The sequence below is a fragment of the Vanacampus margaritifer genome, chromosome 1 (genome assembly GCF_051991255.1).
Source record: "Vanacampus margaritifer isolate UIUO_Vmar chromosome 1, RoL_Vmar_1.0, whole genome shotgun sequence".
In the NCBI taxonomy this organism is placed as follows: Eukaryota; Metazoa; Chordata; class Actinopteri; order Syngnathiformes; family Syngnathidae; genus Vanacampus; species Vanacampus margaritifer.
Genome location: NC_135432.1, coordinates 19,262,020 through 19,283,338, shown reverse-complemented (window position 1 = coordinate 19,283,338; position 21,319 = coordinate 19,262,020). Strand labels below are relative to the sequence as shown.

Sequence of the window (21,319 nt, the reverse complement as noted above, 5' to 3'; positions counted from 1 at the left end):
ATTGTGCTTCTCACTTAGGTCACTTTTATTTTTGAAAGATCTGATTTTCTATGCAGAAATGTGACACTATAAAACAAAGGGACTTCAGGTTCATGTTTTTAAAGTGAATAGTTTGTTCAGTAAACAATGTTCTACAGCCGCATCAAATATTTTAGGCAGCAATGGCACATCTGGCAAATTAATGATGCAAATGTTCCGTTTTTGCATAAGTCGAAGACTTAATAAGGATCAGGAAATTGAGCACGTAAATCAGCCTCTTGTCCTGATCTGTCGTGACTCGATGGATGCCATACTGGACCAGTCAGATCCAGGTCCAGGTCCAGGAAGCGCCTGCGCGGCACATCCATGTTTGTAATGGAAACCTCACCGTACCGGCTCCCAAACATGGCCTCTGCACTGTCCACAGTCAAAGTGCCCTGGGGATCACGGCCGGACCCACGTGACCCTTTTTGACCGCATGATGATAGGCTGGCATCGGGCGGCACATGTCACGACTTAATTGCCACACCTTTGGACTTTGGTTTCGTTAAATCCGTCCAGCACTTCAATCAGCAATGTTGTTTGTTTCTTTGCTTCCATTTTCAAATTATTCATCTGCTCCCACTTTCCACAGGAAGCGCCTCAGTTCTGGCGTCATTGTGGTTGCTATGGCAGTCAGGTTGTCATGGCAACCACCTGTCTTCACACCCTCTGTTAATGTCACACAACTGCACCGTCGTTCATAGCGTGTGTGTAAAAGACAAGGAGACTTTTTTTTTTGTATTATTAGTGTAGGCCTTTGTTGGGTTTAATTAAACAGGTGTCACCACAACTGCATGCATCAGAGCTTTGCCCCTTTATAAGGGGGCGTGGCCTATTAGCTCCGTCACCGTCTGGTCTGGAGGACAGTTTTTTTACCATAGATACTGGGGCTGGGTTTAAAAATATATATAAAAAAATCGAATTGATTTTCATTTTCAATTCATAAAACCATGAATTGATTATTTTAATATCTCCTTTTCCCATAAATTCTTAAGAAAATATAATTTTTTAAGGCCCTTTTTTTTAATCTTAGTTTTCGTGAAATTACTGTTCACATGAATTGAAAAATATTTTCTTACTTTACATTTATAAAATACCTGATTTATTGCACTTTTAGACAATTCAGAATCTTTTTAGTTTATATTTACAATTATTGAATTAGAATTTTAAAAATATTTTCATGTCATCCTTACCGATGTCAATTTTTGCGTAATGCTAAAGTGATGAATAACGTGGTAAAATTTACTTTGGAATTTAATATTTGTGGCGTTTTTTTCATGTCCTTGACATTTAAGAAGAATTTATGTTCCCTAATGAATTATTGTTAAGACTGCCAAAAACGTTAAATAACGTTAAGTAAAATCCTATGGAGGAGTGCCAAAGACGTTAAAAGACGTTTGTTTCAAAACAGAGGTGAAACTAACCATTTTCTATTGTTGATTATTGAAAAACGGAATAAGGTAGAAACAAACTTTTTTCTGATGAAAGATGAGAGTCCAATCTTTCATTTGGTAGTATGTGTGTTTCCATAGTCCAAACATAATTTTCTGTGGACCTTGAAAGATCAGTCAAAATGCTTAAATCGGCTGGCACTGGCGACATCCCGTTTCTGAAAACGTCTGGCAGTCAAAGAGTTAAGTGAATCGAATCAGAAAAAAAACTAAATTGAATCAAACTGGACTCTTGTGAATCAATTGGGGAAGTTAGAGTCGGTACGCAGCTCTAATAGATACCTACAAAAACACTAGATTGTTTGTGCGTGCTCGGAGGATCTTGGGACAGGGCTGCTTGAGCATTCATAACACTGTCAATGGAGCACAGACATTCAAATAGCTATATATTGCTCAACTCTCAAATTCTTAACAGAGTGTCATTTTTCTTGTTAAGGATGATTTAGAAATTTATTGTGACTTAAAATTAAAAACTGTGATTTAAAAATTCTGGGGAATCCACCGGCTCTGGTGTGCTGTGCTGTGATGTAGCTGGTGGCAAGTTGGATGATTTATCTACTTAAATACTTGAATCCTTGACGGATATAAAAACTTTTTTTTTTTTTTTAAATTCTAATCCTTATTAACGTGGCTATGATTCAGGCAGAATTTTTAAATCACAGTTTTTAATTTTAAGTCACAATAAATTTTTAAATCATCCTTAACAAGAAAAATGACACTCTGTTGAGAATTTGAGAGTTGAGCAATATATAGCTATTTGAATGTCTGTGCTCCATTGACAGTGTTATGAATGCTCAAGCAGCCCTTATCCCAAGATCCTCCGAGCACGCACAAACCATCTAGTGTTTTTGTAGGTATCTATTAGAGCTGCGTACCGACTCTAACTTCAATTGATTCACAAGAGTCCAGTTTGATTCAATTTAGTTTTTTTTCTGATTCGATTCACTCATGTATGTATGTATGTGTATATATATATATATATATATATATATATATATATATAGATAGATAGATAGCTGTTTTTATTTCTATTTATATATTTTTTTTAATTTAATTTTCAAATTATATTTTTTATATCCAATTTTATTTTCACTTGGAGTCATTTATTAATTCATTTAGTCATTTATTTTTGAATTTTGGCAGCTTTGGTCCTCCATACGCCTTGAGCCATTTACAGTTTGGAGTTGGACAGTCTCGTCGCTGCTCATGAAAGGATGAGAAACAGCACACGCGTGATTTATTTTAAAGTGCTTATAAATTGTAACTGAATTTGGCCAAAGAATGGCAAAATCGTGAACGTAAAGCACAAATAAATTAAATACTCCCCCAGATAACGGCAGGCTGTGCATGGGGGAGGAAAAAAATAACTTGTGGCTACAGATATGTGCACATGAAAATAAAATACTAATTTGTGGCCAAAACGCTGCTGCTCCATATAATTATATTACAATTACTATAAATAATAAAATTTACTTTTTCTACAAGAAATACAAAAAAAAAATCAAGAGCTAAATTAATCAGCAAAATATAAAATACCCCATTGTTACTGCGGTTAATTACATTTAAAAAATGTGGAATAATTTAGCCCGTACAGTAATTTTCTATTATGTTTTATGTGCACAATTACATTTTAGTAAGTTTTTTTTTATTTGAATGGAATGATTACACATAGTAAAGAATTTAACATGAGAATCCATGCTATTCTTTTTTTCCTTCAAGCTTTTTATCTTTACATCTACTACACAAAACATTACAAACATTTGGTCGAACTTGCTTTCTACAATCAACTGATGACACAAATGTACTGACATTAGTGGAGCAACATTAAATGTACGTCATTGTAAATACGTGTGTGTATTTATTCCACAACTGCAACAAACCTCCCAGAATATTTCCTACAATTGAGCTAAACCAGCATATTTGATATGAAAATCCTCAGCTGCACATTTCCACATGATAAGTTAGAAACTATTTTGCAGTTATGGTGAACATGAGCAGCTTTTAGTCTTCAACCTTCCACCAGATATCAATTTAAGTTCACATTAAAAAAAAAAGTGATTGCAGTAGAAATGAACGCGTGTTTCCACCATGCAGCTATTGCACAATCCCGAGCAATAGTCACCAGTCGTCATGTTTCTATGGCAAGTCGAGCAGGTTGTTCTTGGCATAAAGTTCCTCTGTGATCTGGTACACTTCGGAAATGAGCGGCACGGCTTCCCCCAGGACGGCCGCCACTTGCTCCGGGGGGCCCACGTTCATCACCTCAAAGAAGGCGGGGCGACCGGGTAGCACGCAGAAGGCCAAGCCCGCCGCCTTGCGCACCACCCACGGGTGGTAGTGCGCGAGGGACTCGTTGTAGGCCTCGGCGCACATGGCGGACGTCTTGCTGTCCTCGGTGCTGACCCTCAGCCGCTCCAGGAAGAGTTCCAGCCACCTGAGCGCACGATGCAGCCTCAGAAGAGTGCGAGTGCCCGATTCAGGATGGCTTCCTCGCTTGTCGATGTCCACTAGTCCGTTGTCCAGCTCGTATCGGACCATGGACTGCACGGTCCTGTAGTGAGAGTGTGTATCGCCTTTGATCAAATTCACCAGGATCTGGATCTTATTGTTGGCATCCTTGGAAATGAAGCCAAAAACGGACCCCAAGCTGTTCAAAAACCTGCCAAAGATACACAATGAACAAGTCAATGTCGTCAAATGTGGAAGCTGAATTTATCAATGTTTTCAATCCATTTGGGAATAAGGGAGCAATTTCATGTCATATTCTTAGCTTCTGAAAGGCGTTTAAGGGCTACAACCACCACCGGGCTGTCGATCAAGCCGCAAAAAAACCCCAATTGTGGTTAGCTCATTCACTGCCATTGACGGCTATAGACGTCAAAAATTCATTTGAACTATTTCGATTAGTTTCACATTTTTTTCCCACTTTTATTAAGAGTATGAAAACCTAGAATTTTTTTTATTGTACATTTAGAACAGATATCAAATTTGTGATTACTCGTGAATGACTATTGAAGTCATGCCATTAATTAATTAATTATCACCTGACGCCCCTAATTTTTTATAATCTTTTCTTCTTTTTTTTATTAGGGGCGTCAGGCGATTAAAATGTTTTATTGTAATCAATCACATGACTTCACGAGTTAACGCACAATTAATCATGAATTTTATATCTGTTCTAAATATACTATATTTTTTTTCTAGGTTTTCATACTCTTGTTAAAAAAGTGGGAAAAAATGTGAAACTAATGGAAATAGTTCAAATGAATTTTTTACGTCTATAGCCGTCAATGGCAGTGAATGAGTTAAAGAAAAAGTTCGTTTTTTTGCAGTTGTCTTGTAGGGTTTTTATTTTTGAAAAGACTAACTTCCCCCTTGCCTTATGACCTCTTTAACACACCATTTCATGCATCAGTGACACACGCTAAGCATTGAATAAAAAAAATAAAAAAAGCCAAAAGCAAAACTGACTGCATGGGGTGCTTTTTCTTGAAGAAAAGAGGGTCATACTTACTTTTTTTACCTTCACTTTTAGGGATTATTGATTTTGCCATTTAGAAAAGGTAGCAGACATAACAAGACGAATTGATGGGAAAGCAGAGCTCGGTGAGGTGCAGTTTACGAAGGGATAGATGAGTCACCGTGGTCCACAACTCAAGTGGATAAATCGACTGATGTTGACAACAAGGTAATAGTGCTCGGCATGCCCCAGCAGCAAACCTTTAAACCTTTAGCGATATAGTAACACTCCATTACAAATGAAATGCTTTTCTAGAGTAACAAGGTCAACAGGTCCGCGTGAGGACGCAGATGTGTACCATTGACAGCCTGACAAAAAACTGACACCTAGTAAGTCACGCCTTCTGTCTCTGATTGGTTGTTGTTTTTCGGGCACGGAAGTACAAGATGGGTTCAGAAAAAAAAATGTTTTTTTTCCAGATCATTTACCACTGCCAATTCATAATAAGTGTTTAAACAAATATGAAAAAAAAGTGTGTGTGTGTGGGGGGGGGGGGGGGTAATCGCAAATATCCTCTTTAGCTGCCGTCACCCGAGTTTAACTGTGTTTTACAAAACGAAGTTAAAGTTAACTACAACAAAGCACATGCCATAGTATGTCAGTTACATTCACGTCTGTGTGAGCAGCTCGTCGGCATTAAGGTGCTCTGAACTGACAAAGATTGTTGTTTTTACTTTCTACCCGGTCAGTAAAAAATTTACATGACTGAAACTGGTCCCTAATACAAAAAAACAAAAAAAGTTTGGGGATCCGTGATTTACTGCATTCCAGTGGTCCAAATTTATTAAGCGACCCTCTGCTGAACATGGAGAGAAGATTTAACTTAAGGAGTGGAAGCTTCCATTTCTCATGACAGAAAGACTGCACTGCAAGTATTAGCAACCCAAGAAAAAAGGTAGTAGTGAGAATGCATTACAATGTCATTTTTTAGTTTTCCCAACCTACACATTGTGCAGAAAAACTAGAGTGACCAAAAATAGCCACAAACAAGCTAAGCGGGTAGTAAGATCGAACGAAGCCTGAGGGTTTATACTTACTTTATAAGACCTCGCCAACCAGACACGTAGTTTTCCAGAATGACAGCTTTGTCTTCAGACAAACACACTTTGAAAGTGCTCAGAACCTCCTCAAAGCAGAACTTTGGATCATCTGACGTCACAGAATCAGCCATTGTGGGGAGGAGGTACTGTCTACTAGTCCAGTGTTTGCCAAGCTTTATTGAGACAAGACAACAAGACACATTCAAAAATCTCATGGCTTACAACAAAACAAAAATGTCACAAAAAGTATCAATACTGAAATAATGATTTCGTCTCAACTTATTCACAAACTGAGTTGAGGCTAAATTTGAGCCCAGGAAGTACAGGTGAAAATTGATTATTTCCTAGACAGTGCACTCTTGCTAATCTCTCACGACCACATAGGTGAGGCCAAAAGATTGCTCAGCAGCACAAATTCAAGACAACAACAAAATCGACAGTGTCTATCTGTCATATTCAATATAATAAGACCGTTTGCCAGCAGAAAGTCCGGACGATTCTACGTATACAGTAACACATATTTCCATCCATGTAAAACTTCGCAGTCACCCATGCATCTGATGCTACTGACGCTACCTCAAGACTTACACATACACATTATTAAATTGCGATATGAGTTAATACATGTTACGTTACCACGCAATAAAGTAAAACATTACCTGTCAATCCAATTTGAAGCGTGTTTCCGGGTCGAAATCCTACAGCGCAGACGCGCGCCGGATAATACAGGAAATATAATGTGGTCAAAATAAAAGTACCGTCAGATTAACGTAGAACTAAACATGTAATATATGCTTTGTCATGTATGAACATATATTAAGACTTACTTATTTGTCTTAATTGTCGCATTTGATACATTCACTCACATTTATACATGATTGATTTAGCGATATAAAACTATAGTACACATTATTGCGAAATCAAGCCCGGATTCTGTTACTGTGTTACTGTCTTTGTGTTGCTTGACTCTACATGAGCGAAATATACACAATTACACATAAGAATTGTAATTCTTGAGACATTAAACAGTTCACTTTAAATGAGTATGTGCTCATAATCAGAAGTTCGGATCGCGCTGGTTACTTAACTGAAAAGAAACGGGCGATAAAATGCCTGAAATAAAAGTAACACCACTGGGTGAGTTTACTTGCTAGCTAGCACACGCGAAGGCTCTGTCACGTTTCGTACATACATACAACATGAAGATACTAAGGCAGAACTTTGTCTGGGATTGCAGTCTCAAATAACTAAAAGTATCGATCCATGGATGTCCAGCAGAGGTTGTTAGCCGGGATGCTAACAACTCACCAAACTACAGTTCCATTATGTCTTGTTTTGTTGTTGTTGTTGTTTGTAACGTTCTTCTTGTGTCTTGTTTTTCCAAGGTGCTGGACAGGATGTTGGACGCAGCTGCATCATCGTCTCCATCGGAGGCAAAAACATCATGCTGGACTGCGGCATGCACATGGGATTCAATGATGATGTGAGTTCTTGCCAAAACACTTTTGACTAAACAAATGTAATTACATTTTATTGATACAACATATCATTTACATACAGTACATGGCATGTAACGTCACAGCTAAAATCCTTTTGGGGGAGTCTGAATTAATAGTCAACAAAATAAAACTGACCTTATCTTCCAGTCTTATCAGAAATTGAATGCGGAAAAATGCTATTACTAAAAGGAGAACTTTTTATTTGATTAAAAGGTCTTTCTCAACAATTAATTTTAGGTCAGGCAACCGTTAAGGCCTGTTGAATATTAAAATAAAATAAAACTTTTACTTGGGCTGTCTTAAATATTTATATTTCCTTGATGTTCAATAATATCCAAATGTGATAAATATTAAAAATGTGGATCAGAAAGGTGCAAATACATTTCATGGCACCGTAAGTGGGTGAATGGTTGTTTGTTTATATTCTCTTTGTTGAAAATAAAGCTATGTTGTTTTTCCAGAGACGCTTCCCAGACTTCTCGTACATCATTCAGAATGGGCGACTGACAGACTATTTGGATTGTGTGATCATCAGGTTGGTTCAAACAGCTCTAACACATTCATCGCTCGTAGACAGCTTATATAAAGAAGTTTCTGCTCTTGTTAGCCATTTCCATTTGGACCACTGTGGCGCTCTTCCCTATATGAGCGAGATGGTGGGCTACGACGGGCCCATCTACATGACGCATCCCACCAAGGCCATCTGCCCCATCTTGCTGGAGGACTTTCGCAAGATCTCTGTGGACAAGAAGGGAGAGACCAACTTCTTCACCTCACAGATGATCAAGGATTGCATGAAGAAAGTCATCCCACTGAACCTGCACCAAACTGTCCAGGTGGGCTCTTGTTGTTTGTCCTACTAGAACCCTGCCATGTCATCTGTTGATCATCTTTTCTTTTAAATTGAGATATCTTTGTGCGTGTGCGTGTGTGTCCATGCAGGTGGATGATGAACTGGAGATCAAGGCATACTACGCCGGCCATGTTCTGGGTGCTGCCATGGTGCAGATCAAAGTGGGCTCGGAGTCAGTGGTCTACACTGTGAGTGTGAACTTTTAATAGTAGTTATAATAGCTTACATTTATATACAGTGAAACACCGCCTTCACCTCTTCGTATTGGAAAAAAAGCAAAGTTTAGCTCAGGTTGTTAGAGGATGAAGTTACGGGGAGTTTTAGCTGAATGTGAATGATTTTGCTCTCTCAAGCTAAAAAAAACATACAAGAGGTGTCGTTATTGCTTGACAATTAGTATTTTTATGGGTTGAAAAAAGGCAACATACACAACCGCTTGTGGTTCATATTTCCGACATTAAATCTTCTTGAAGCCGTTTATTTTTAAGGGTAATGTAAGATGTGTCTGAAAATTCTAATGTTTTGGGATCGTGGTCTTTTAGTTCAAACACTATATTCATTTTTAAGCCTTTTTAGGAGGAGGGGTCAGTTACTGTCTGTTTCTGCTATCTGGGGCAGGCCTCGATCCCTACCCCTTGCGAATGGCGGTAGTTTACTGCAGCACCTTTCAAGGCACCCAGTGATGCTTAAATGGCTAACAGGAAAGTAGTAATTTGTATTTTCATGGCTAGCAAAGCAGCAACATACACACCAGTGTCCTTGCACTTCCATTGCATTTGTTTGAATCACAAAGCTAAAAAGAGGCAAATGAAGAGGAACAATAGACAGAAAGTTACTAATTTATTTAGACCCCAGTATCACCACAGTGTTGTTAATTTGAAATCCTGGCTGGAAACCAGTCTAACAAGAAGCATCATCTTGGAATAACTGTCTTGTCTCATTTAGGGTGACTACAACATGACACCAGACAGACATTTAGGGTAAGTTAACTACTCTAGGTATGTCTTATTTTATTTTAGATTTGACAACATCTACAGTGGTCGACCTACGAATTGGATAATTTAATAGAAATGTTTCCCCTTTTGAAAATAATGAATTTCTCCCATCTCATTGTACAGTACACAAACAGTACAAACAGAAACAGTACAGACAAAAAAAAAATTCTCATACAAGCATAAAAATAAGTTAACCACTTACTATTACAACATTGAACCAAAAATGTGTCGACCACCCAAATCTTTGATGGTGCATGCGCAAAAGGATGTGGGATGAAAGTGTTTAGCACACATGCAGCTCACTTGGCGTTGTGTGTTCTATTTTTTTTTCCATTATTATTGTCAACTTTGACCTAGAACAGATTATTTCTATTTAAATTATTTCATTGTTTTAATCCAAATAAATTGCCTGTTGACCAGCATTACATAATTGTTTGAACTTGTGATGCCTGTGAGGATAAGCGGTAAAGAAGATGAATGGATGTTCTAATATTTACTGTGATTTATGAGAGGAGAAAGCAAAAAAAAAACCTTGGTTGAGGTTTTCCAAAATGTTAATGTAAATGTAAAAGGTCATAACGTGCAAAGAAATATATGTTTTGAAAGCATCTTATTCATACTGGCAGCATATCTTCTGAAGATGGAGGGAGATGGCTAGTAAACCAATCGTCACATTCTTAAAATAATGGCTTAAGTCATTTTTTCTTTTTCTTTTTTCCAGAAAACACAAAAAACTGAACCAATTGCTGAGTATATTTTATTTATTTATAATTAAAAACATTCATAAATATTCATTATATGTTCAACTGAGGATGTAGGCAATTTTAGTTTAATTAAGACAAAAAATAATTTATGTCAAGTTAAAGGCCATTATTTTAGAAAGGTCATGCAATCTCAAGGGTTGGTTGTGTTTTGATCAGAATTAAACTCGGTATGCAGGTGTATATATATACACACCACATCACTTTTGTGTTTTGTTTGTTCTTTCGTTGTTGTATTGCATGTTGGCAGTGCCGCTTGGATCGACAAGTGCCGTCCAGACATTCTCATCTCAGAGTCAACTTATGCCACCACCATACGGGACTCCAAGAGGTGCAGAGAGAGAGACTTCCTGAAGAAAGTGCACGAATCTATAGAACGAGGAGGAAAAGTACTGTTTGTATTCATGTGAAAGTTTAGTGTTCTGTCATTTTTCATAAGATTCGACAAACCCATTATTATTTTGTCCAGGTTCTCATCCCAGTGTTTGCCCTCGGAAGAGCCCAGGAACTTTGCATCCTTTTGGAAACGTTTTGGTAAATTGCACTGTGAGAAAAGGTACCTTTTTTCACTGAACATTTTATGTTGATATGCTAATTAGCTTTCTCTGATAGGGAGAGAATGAACTTGAAGGCTCCCATCTACTTCTCCACGGGGCTGACTGAGAAAGCCAATCATTACTACAAGCTATTCATCACATGGACCAACCAGAAGATCAGGAAAACATTTGTGCAGAGGAACATGTTTGAATTCAAGCACATCAAAGCCTTTGACCGCTCGTATGCCGACAACCCAGGACCAATGGTGAGTGTTTTCTTTTTCTTTTGTTTTACTGCCAAGGCGTTGTCTGCTTAAAGCTGCTCTCTGTAACAATTTGGCCGAAACTATCTTTGCAATAGCCTTTATATTTGACCATTTATGACTGAAACATTTTTTAAATAGTAGATTAGCACCTTAGCTGTTCACAATGGGTACTCAGACGAAAATCAGGTTCGAATTTGCAGCCCTATGTCTGCGGCTGTGACGTCATGAGCGTGCTGGTTCTGCGAAGAAGGAAATTCAGTTTAATTTTTGGCCACAGGTGGCAGTATTGATTTGAAATGGAATTTTCCGCACCCAGTAGCTTTAATGAAAACAGTGAAGAAGTTAAAGCAGTGTGGGCACATTGGCAGGTGGTGTTTGCGACCCCAGGAATGCTGCACGCCGGACAGTCGTTGCAAATCTTCAAGAAATGGGCCGGCAATGAGAAGAACATGGTGGGTGTCTTTCAAAAAAATAAAAAGATGTGACACAATTGATGTGCAAAGACATCTTCTCACCTCTGCAGGTCATCATGCCAGGCTACTGTGTACAAGGAACAATTGGACACAAGATCCTGAATGGACAGCGGAAACTGGAAATGGAGGGCAGAGCAACAGTAAGTAATTCGCTTTCTGTGGTGTCATGTGATCTTCACCTGACCTTGACTGAACACTGCACCGGGATGCTCGTAGTTGGACGTCAAGCTGCAGGTGGAGTACATGTCCTTTAGCGCCCACGCTGACGCCAAGGGCATCATGCAGCTCATTCGCATGGCCGAACCTCGCAACATGCTGCTGGTGCACGGCGAAGCGGTCAAGATGGAGTTCCTCAAGGGCAAGATCGAGCAGGAGTTCAGTGAGTGGATATCGTCCACTCCACATGTTTGCTAGCCTTGGAGCCTCACGTGAGACGTACGTTGTCTGCTGTACCCACGGCAGGTATCGACTGTTACATGCCGGCTAACGGTGAGACTACTACAGTGACTACAAATCCCAAAGTTCCAGTTGATATGTCACTCAACCTTCTCAAGAGGGAAATGGCACTAGGAGGTGAGTCTTGTTTGTATGAACTGCTAATTTAATGGTAGATGAATTAACCATTTCGGGGCAGTCTGGAGCTATGAATATGAGTGCTTATTTCATGTAACTGTAGTGTGTGTATTCTTCTCCTCTTCTGATATTCTTCTGTCAACTCCTTTGCTGATAGGTCCTTTTTTTTGGAATAATAGTTACAAAAAGCAAGACCAGCAAGTCAGACAATTTCACTTGCAAGGTGTTCATCAGCTAAGCATTGTGTAATGTGGATTGTGTTGTTTCAGGGCCTTTACCGGATCCCAAAAAACCTCGCATCATGCACGGAACCCTCATCATGAAAGATAATGTAAGTTTGAATATAGCCCACCTGCATCATGATGATATTCTGCCTGTACTCGGATAATTATGGGCAGCGTGAGAGGTATTAATGTGTTGATAGTATACAGTGGTTGTGTACAACTGCGCTACATCATAATGAAGGCAGTGTAACAACAATAGTGACAAATTTACCCACATGCCTGGTTTAATTTGAGTACTTTTTCAGCTTGTTCATGGCCTCATATGGACAGTCTGTAATTTCTATTCATTTATTTTTGCTTTTTGCTTGTCATTAGTATAAAGTATCCATTCATTTTTTTCAACCCTATAAATTTAACTTTTTTTGCAGGTTGTGAGTTTATATATATATATATATATATATATACACATATCTTTTTTATCTTTCTTTGTTAAAACAACCTTTGTGGAGTCGTCAGAGAGAGCTTACATTTCTTAAATGAAAAAAGGAGTTCTACACCCTGGTCAGCAGAAGGTATCCCCACTTTTTAAAATCAACCTCATCTTTCATTTGCTCCACTAGCGTGCAGTAAGCTATAAAACCGCACTTTCGTAAACGAATACTGTATTACAAAAAATGCTGAACAATGTCATGTGGTAGGAAACAGAAGAAAAAATAATAATTTTCCAATTTTGAGACTAGAATCAAACCCATTTTCCCCAAAAGAAATTTAAAAAAAAAATAGTTTTGACGGGTTTCAGTGGACCATACGCACAGCAGCATTTCGGTGCAATAGTACGGCAACTTACATGTTTCCGGTCTGTGCTTGTTACTTGGAAGACCTCTGGCGGAAAAATAGCCTCCTTCTTTAAATGTGTATTAATGTGAGTTTAATGGCTATATTCTATAGTTTTTCAAGCTGGAAATAGCTCCTCCTGCCAAATTTGTGGTGTGTCAGCCATCATGATCAAAGATTCAGCTCTGCAACTAAACTAACTCAACTAAACCCCTTTTAGTGGCTATCATTATATTGTGAAAGTTTCTCTGACAATATTTTATGCTTTCACAGAGTCTCAAGCTGGTATCCTCAGAACAAGCACTGAAGGAGCTCGGACTCAACGAGCATCAGCTGAGATTCACGTGTCGTGTGCAGCTCCACGACCCGCACAGTGACCCTGACACGCTTCGAAGAATATACACACACCTCAAGAGGTGAGTGAGAAGGTATTTCTACTTTTTTATTGGAACCGTTGATGGCTGCTCCAATGGCCCGCTGGCAGTGGACGTGAAAAAAAAATCCAGCTGCAACTGTTGCATGTGGTTGCTTTATCTTTTCATATACATTTCCCCAAATAATTTTGTCACTTTTACACTCGCACTCAATCACAGCTTAGTGATAAGCGACCACTTTGTCTGCAGGGAGCAAACTATGCTAAGCTACATTAGCCGGAGAAGCTTTAACTTGCACACTGTATGAATCTTTTTCCCCACTGCAGTGTCTTAAAGGGCTACGCCATCCAGCACCTTCCCGATGGCACGGTCATGGTGGAGTCCATCGTCATCAAAGTGTCATCTTCACCAGAGGAAGGCAACACAAAGGTCATCCTGCTTTCCTGGAGTTATCAGGTAAACTACTTTCAGGCATGTAAGACATGAAAGTGCAAGACTCACCAAGAGCAGCAGGGCTTTGACAGTAGCCCCTTTCACACCTGCCCATTTAAAGGGGATGTCAAGCAAATATTTTCTTTACAATGTTTGAAGCACCCCCATTAGTTTAAGCACGGTATTCTGATTAATATTGCGTTCATGAAATATGAATAAAGCAGAAAATGACGGTTGTTTCTATCCATCTCAGGAAGCGGCATATTGCCAATTGCTGTCGACTAAAAATAACACCACAGTTGCTCAGCAGGTGACGACCAATCAGGGCTCAGCGAACATCATATGACCAAACTCAGAAAATACGTGAGCTGTGATTGGTCATTACCTGAGCCCTGAGCAACTGTGATGTCATTTTCAGTCGAGTGTAAGTGGCAAAATGGCCGCCCCCTGAGATGGATAAAAAAAAAAAAAAGGTTATTTTTGCTGCTTAATTCATACTCCACAAACGTAATACGAATCACAATGCCGTGTTTAGACTAGTGGGGGTGCTTTCAACATAATAGTGTAAAGAAAACTTTTTGGTTGACTTCCTCTTCCACCAGCTCACTGTCTTGTGTGCAAATCAGGCAACACATACATACCGATTTTTTTAAATGTGAGAAACCACCCACAACAAGGAACACTCTGTGTGCTTACTGCTCGTGTCATGTGTGGTATACTGGAGATGAGCAAAATGCTCAAATTTGGCCCGACTGTCAGTATCTTGTGTAGCACGCTTTAAGTTCCCTATACGGAATGGGGATTCGAGATGGACCCACGAAGTTGAACACCCGAGACTCACTATGAGGTGACGCGCTTTTTTGTTGGCGTTATCTGAAGGTGGTATGACCCTGCAGCAGACAGTGATGTCCCATGTTGAGTTCTGTCTGAACAGGACACACGGATAACTGTCGTCTATCTGCATGCAATTGGGTTGAAAAGTCATTTTGAAAAGAGTCCAAGTATGTGGCTTTGTGTACTCCAGGCACATTTAGTCATTTATTAAAATCCTTAATGATGTATTTACTGTTTTCTTAATTATTTCTTTTCCATCAGGATGAAGACCTTGGAAGCTTCCTTTCAACTCTGCTGAAAAAAGGGCTCCCATCTGGACTTTGATTCAATTACTAAATATCATTTTGGGTTGTTGTTGTTTTTGACTTTATGAAAGAACTTGTGGGCCAAACCACCAAGTTAATCTGTGTACAGACAATTATGTGATTTGTTAACAATTTTTCACAACTTAAACAGAATTTTAGTCAGCTAGCTATTGAATTGCTGAGATTCTTTTTTTTCCTGTCATGTGCAGCCTTCTGTTGCTAGGAAGAATGTGTCCTCCTAAATAAAAAATAAAAATTGTTGCTCACTGTGTTAATTCAGTGGAAAGTAAAGAGCGGACAGAGAGTTGGCAACAACCCTATTTGCTGTACTTGTCTCTATTTATACACATTAATTCATAACTGAATCACTTGTTGGTAAGAAATTCTATCAAGCTTTATTTTGAACTACAGTGCCAGAGGTACGCTGACGGGTCAAAGCTCTGCTTCCATCTAATGCAATAGTCAGTTTTTACTTTCCTGTGCTTTACTGCATATCTTTCTTTTTGTTTGTTTTCCCTAAGAATGGTACTTTGTGAAATTCTCAAATGAAAAGTGTATTGCTAATTTAATGAATTACTGTATGTAGATCAAACTTTTTTTTAATGTACATACATGACTTGAAGGCATTTCTGATGTACAAAGTAAAAAAAATAAAATAAATGGAAAAAAAATCCAGCGTATGAATGTAGAATAAACCTCTATAGTGAAGGACACCTAAAGAAAATGAAAAGTATACTGCGCTGGGGGCCTTGTTGGCCATGGTTTGCATTTGAGAGTTTGATGGCAAAAAAGAGAAGATGGTCACTTGCGCTAATACGTTAAAAATGTAAACTACGTTTCGTCTGAAATTGCAAACCCAGGGGCGTCATATTGTTTGAGCTGATAGAAGCCTGCATGAATAAATCCCAAAATGAGGAAATTGGAGTCTCTAACAGTATCTGTCAATCAATCTTTTTTCAAACATTTCATCTCCAAATTTGAATTTGCATACTGTACACAGTTGCATTTCAGTGGTGTAGGGCCAAAACTTTGTACCTCCAAAATCATCACATTTCGAGACCCCCAAAACGGCATGTTTATTCAATCATTAACATTGCATTATCAAAGAGAGCAAGCCATTTTCAACACTCCACATTGGTCAATAATTTGTTTAACCCCCCCCCCCCCCCCCAAAGTATACATTTTTGAAAAAATATAAAAAATCTGCAAATTTCAGCAATTAGCTAATTACAACAACAAATAACTCAAGCAGTATATTGAAAAAAAAAACTGTTGAAGTAGCATACACATAATAAGAACGTGTGGGAGTTTATTTCATCCTTGTTGAATATTTATTGATAAATCTCTCATTAGTATTTAACTTGACCTCTTTCTGGTTTTCCTCCGCGTATTCGTTTGATTACAAGTCAAATACTTTTTACAATTTATTGATTACAATAATCTTTCTGGGAGAATAACACAGTCCCTGGGTTCTGATTAACTCACCCTGTCCACAAACACACACAAGAGAGCTGAATTAACCAACTCTCGCTTACCGTCCCCTGAACCCTTTTATAGTATCCAGATATGAAAATGTCTATAGACGGTAAGTTTCCCTGTCTTAACCGCAAGTCATCATCTGATTGGCCAGATCCATCCTCACATGATGGCTCCTTCACTTAATCACTTCCTCTTCTGCATCTGCACAAACAAGCCACAACACTTCTTTTTCCCCCATGCACTTAACCTGACATTCAGCTCGACAGAACATCTGATACCTGTTTGTCTAGCTACCATGTTCCTCATTGCGGTTTTCCTACCTAGTCTGTTTTCTATCTTAAGGTGTGAAAACATTACTCAAACCTCTAACTTGTACATGCTAGGTGACTTTAAAGGAACACTTGACTCAAAATTTAATTTCCTTCATTCTATAACGTACTGTGTATGAACATTAAAAATGCCGCATGGCATTGTCAAGTATTGCCATAATTTAGATGGCACTCCTAACCATCTCTGGTTTCATATTCTGGCAGCTTAAAGCTGTTTTCAGGGAATAAGATGCCATTGATCTTTACACTTTTAATGTTTATACACACTGCCTCACAGAATGAAGGGGGAAAAAATTTAAGTCGCGTGTCGCTTTAAAACGAGCCCTTTTCATCTCCCACACGCACTTATTACATTTGTCAACCAGACTAAAATATTGCAATTGCATTTGCTCAAATATGTCGTATTGCTAAAGCGCACCAACAGCTAAGCTAGAAATGATAACGTTCCAACCAAACACAGCAAAAAATAATGATAACTAAACACAGTTATTTGCTGTTGTGTTTTGTACAATAGGTCAAACAATATTGCCCCCTGGGTTCACAAATTCAGATGAAACCTAGTTCAACTTTTAACGTTAAGTATTGACGTCAGTATTCGTGTTCATTATTGCCAGATTTAGCTGGAAAGCCTCCTGATTTCCCAGAGCTCCCACTAAAACAACTACATTCATAGTTGTCTAATCATAAAATAGCTCACAAATTGTCAAATTAATCATAAAATAACTCGCCAATGGCTCACTGATAGTGTAGTGGTACATTTGTCTGACTTTGGTGGACTGGACAACAATTCACATTCTTACATTGTTTAAAATAAGCATACAAAGTAAGTGTATTACGCGGCGACGCCACAAGGTCAAAACATCATTCGCTTTAACAACAATTACAATAAAAAAAAAAAATTAAGTACAGGACGACAAGTGCACTAACCGTTGCTCTCACCACAATTGCACGTGTGTAACAATTAAGTGAGGTCAACTTGGGCACTCCCTAACATTATCTTCATACTACACAGTCACACTGAGAAACACATCACTACGTAAAAACATTAGTACATTAGCATTTTAGTCATATTTGACAAGTTTTCTACCTTAAACAAGAGCAGTAGTGATGGGTGCATGCGAAGTGAATGTCACACAGTCAGCATGATAGCAAGCTAGCAACCAATGTTGGCTAACTTACCTATAAAATTGCAGAGGTACAGTTAGATCTAAAATTTGACACAATTTTCTTTTCTTTTTTAACTGAAAACAGCGAGTGAATGTAGGATTCCACTAAAAAGTCTACGCAGAACACAAAAATGCTGCGTGTATAGGAACAAGATAAACATATGTAGACATCATGTCTATGTATATACATCTATGTAGACTGAGCTACCAGTCGGATGTGATGTCCGGGAGTTAAGGTTTTGGAATTTAGAAGTATTATTGCATTGTAGAAGAGTTACTGCGCATGTCAAACTTTTAAAACCCGTTTTTATCAGAGGGCGGCCATTTTGCTATTAACTGTCGACAAAAAAATGACAACCAATTACGGCTTAGCTTGCTAGCACCACATGACCAAATTCCGAAAACTGGTGAGCCGTGATTGGTCGTTACCTGAGCTTTGAGCAACTGTGATGTCATTTTCAGTTGACAGCAAGTGGCAAAATGGTCGCCCTCTGAGATGGATTTAAAAATAATAAATTGGATTTTGCTACTTTTCTCATATTCCATAATGCAATATTAATCAGAATGTCATGTTTAGACTAGTAGGGGTGTATACAGTGCAACATGTTATTGTAAAGAAAATGTTCAGGTGGTAAAGATTTCTGTGCCCCAGACCATAAATGCTGCCATTTCAGACAACAATAACTTGTATGCACTATTCATCCTGATGATCTAAAAATAGCTATATTCATATTTTGAATCATTTTTTACGATACTCTTTTTGTCTTTAACACATTGACTGCCATTGACGGTTATAGACGTCAACGTTCCATTTTAGCTGGGCTGGCAGTGAATGAGTTAAGGAAAGTAATGTTGTGACAACCGCGTGTGGTAGTGCAGCGCCGTCGCGCCATCTGTTGCTGAGCCGGCACTGACCACATCGTTTTTCCGCACTGCGATAGCGTAAACCCCTCGGCGCCTCCGGACTCTAAACCAAGTCCTCTTCAGGGCCTTACATGTGCAGTGGCTGGTGGTGACATAGTAGAGCAGTGGGTCCAGGCATGTGTTGAGGGTGACGATTGCCATGGTGACCCTCCTGGCGTTGTAGATGCCGTTGGCCAGGGGGCACCTCTGAATGACCTCCATGCGGCGAAGCAGGTGCAGCAAGTACACCAAGTGGTTGGGCAGGAAGCAGATGAGCGTGATGGCCAAGATGGTGTAGATGACCCTCAAGGCTCGCCGGGCCGTCTTTGTGTGGATCCTGGAGATGCGCCTGGCGGCCAGCGGGTAGCACACCAGGATTATGGCGGAGGGCAACAGGGAGCAGAAGATGAGGCTGAGGACGCTGTAATGCAACAAACGGGAGCTCCACTCTTGGGCGGCAAAGTTCTCAAAGCAGCTGTGGCTCCCTGATTTGCTACCTTTTGTCATCAAAGGTCCCATGACGATGAAGGCCACGACAGCCACTCCTGCGAGGGCCCAGAGGACGGTGCTGATGAGCAGCGAGTACCGGGGCCTCCTCAGCTTCAAATAAGCATGCGGATGCACGGTTGCTATGTAGCGGTCCACACAGATGCACGTCATGAAGCAAATGCTCATGTAGATGTTAGCGTAGAAAAGGATCCCCGTGATCCGGCAGGCCACGTCGCCAAACACCCAATCGTTCCCGTTGAGGTGGTAGTGGATCCGGAGGGGAAGCGTGCACAGGATGACCACATCCGCCAGGGCCAGGTTACTGATGTACACGCTGAAGGCGGTGCGGGGGTTGACCCTGAGGGTGAACACGTAGATGGCGGCCAGGTTTCCCGGCAGACCGAAAACCAACGCGAAGATGTAGACGGCTGGGAACAAGAAGACCTGATAGTCTGCTGGAGGGACTTGACACTCTGCCGCTGTTTGGTTGCTCATTGCTGACTCGATGATGACCTGCTAAAAGAACCAATGCTCGGTGTTACCAAGAGATACGAACACGTGTATCTAAAATCATCATTCTGCACTCAAATGAATGGAAATGCCGTTAATCCGTTTCAGTCACTCCAAAAAAGAGATCTTAATGTGTGTGTGTTTTTTAAAATACATTTGATAAATTGAACACAATATTTTCAAAACCTACAATTTTGAAATTATTGAATAGAATGGAGACAATTTTTGCCACATTAGGTAGCTTCCATTCAGTGGACATTGTGCTGCTCCTTGGCCACCAGAGGTCAGTATATTACAAAGCCACAGAAATATTAGTTGTTCTTTGTAGTAAATAAAGAAGATATGTCTGTGAGTAATGTTATATTTACTGTCTACGTGTGTTGCATGCATGCATTTCCAATTATGTGCTAGCATTAAGCTAGCGTACTGTAAGGCAATGTCACGTGCTTGTTTTGAATTCTCACTGTCTTATGTTGAGACTTAAGACTGCCAAACTGCTGCTTGTTGCGAGGTGAGTTCACTGCCACCTTACAATGCTCATATCTCAAATGTTCTCTCTCAACTTGGGGGAATGGGGGTGGGGGGGGGGTCTGCAGGACGACAGCTTGTATATAAAAAATATAAAAAATCAACAAAAACAAATAACATATTTGATCAAATGCTACAGTATATTTCCTATAAATTCATGTTTTTTGTGAGAATATTGAGCTGAAGTCAGTCAGACATATGAAGTGAGTAGGGAAATAATAGCAGTGGTGATGCATTTGTTGCCATTTTTATGTGTAGCAGCAGTAGTAAAACAACTTCCTGCTTTATGTCTGTTGCCTCTTAGAAAACAATAATAGTACAGTATCTGTATATAATGTATAATACAACTGAAACCAAATATCTTATTGCCTCAACAAATAAAAAAAAATGTGTTTAAATATTAATAAAAATTACCCCTCTCTCTCTCTCTCTCTCTCTCTCTCTCTCTCGCTCTCTCTCTCTCTCTGTCCATATATAGACATTTAAAATGAATATTGACATTTCCCAATGTTTTAAAGGATTACTGCTGAGCAAAGCTTTAAAAACTGAAATGTCTCGTTCGAAGCTCTTTTTGTGTGCGTGTGTGTGTGTGTGTGTGTGTGCGTGCGTGTGTGTGTGTGTGTGTGTGTGTGTGTGTGCGTGTGTGTGTGTGTGTGTGTGTGTGTGTGTGTGTGTGTGTGTGTTAAAAATGTGCTAAATCAGATTTGTCAAACATACTAGGAGGGCCGTGATCAGCCTGTTGTTGATAATTTAGTCCACAGGAGGGCGCACTAACGAACGCTCGAATGACTCCTTAAATGACATTTTGAAATCGGCTGTTACTCAAATTTGACTGAATATTGATGCATTTGTGAAGTTTCAAAGACGCCATGATTCAGGAGTTAAGTAGGTCTACTTCATATAGAATGAATTGGCATCATTACA

At 39.3% G+C, this 21,319-nt stretch overlaps 3 protein-coding genes across 4 annotated transcripts; 1 reads left to right on the top strand and 2 right to left on the bottom strand.

Moving 5' to 3' along the window:
* Positions 1–3,095: 3,095 nt before the first annotated feature.
* cptp (ceramide-1-phosphate transfer protein) lies at positions 3,096–7,462 on the bottom strand. 2 transcript variants are annotated; one of them, XM_077546104.1, is made up of 3 exons: positions 7,341–7,462; positions 6,030–6,205; positions 3,096–4,131 (listed from the first exon to the last, which is right to left on the bottom strand). In XM_077546104.1, exons 2-3 carry the CDS (start codon positions 6,161–6,163, stop codon positions 3,609–3,611), a joined length of 657 nt encoding a protein of 218 aa, XP_077402230.1. In that variant the 5' UTR covers positions 6,164–6,205; positions 7,341–7,462; the 3' UTR covers positions 3,096–3,608. The 2 variants fall into 2 exon arrangements, with proteins under 2 accessions (XP_077402230.1, XP_077402219.1); XM_077546093.1 differs by lacking the exon at positions 7,341–7,462 and adding an exon at positions 6,692–6,730 and having other exon boundaries at positions 3,097–4,131.
* ints11 (integrator complex subunit 11) lies at positions 6,963–15,311 on the top strand. Its single transcript, XM_077546081.1, has 17 exons — positions 6,963–7,169; positions 7,418–7,515; positions 7,993–8,066; positions 8,139–8,367; positions 8,474–8,572; positions 9,330–9,364; positions 10,391–10,529; positions 10,610–10,674; positions 10,753–10,942; positions 11,311–11,394; positions 11,466–11,555; positions 11,632–11,794; positions 11,878–11,988; positions 12,258–12,319; positions 13,320–13,462; positions 13,747–13,876; positions 14,948–15,311. The coding sequence occupies exons 1-17, from the start codon at positions 7,142–7,144 to the stop codon at positions 15,008–15,010; spliced, it is 1,803 nt and encodes a 600-aa protein (XP_077402207.1). The 5' UTR covers positions 6,963–7,141; the 3' UTR covers positions 15,011–15,311.
* Positions 15,312–18,609: 3,298 nt separating this feature from the next.
* On the bottom strand, positions 18,610–19,852 carry LOC144059429 (lysophosphatidic acid receptor 6). The gene has a single exon (XM_077578523.1). It carries the CDS (start codon positions 19,850–19,852, stop codon positions 18,803–18,805), a length of 1,050 nt encoding a protein of 349 aa, XP_077434649.1. The 3' UTR covers positions 18,610–18,802.
* Between the last annotated feature and the right edge of the window lie 1,467 nt (positions 19,853–21,319).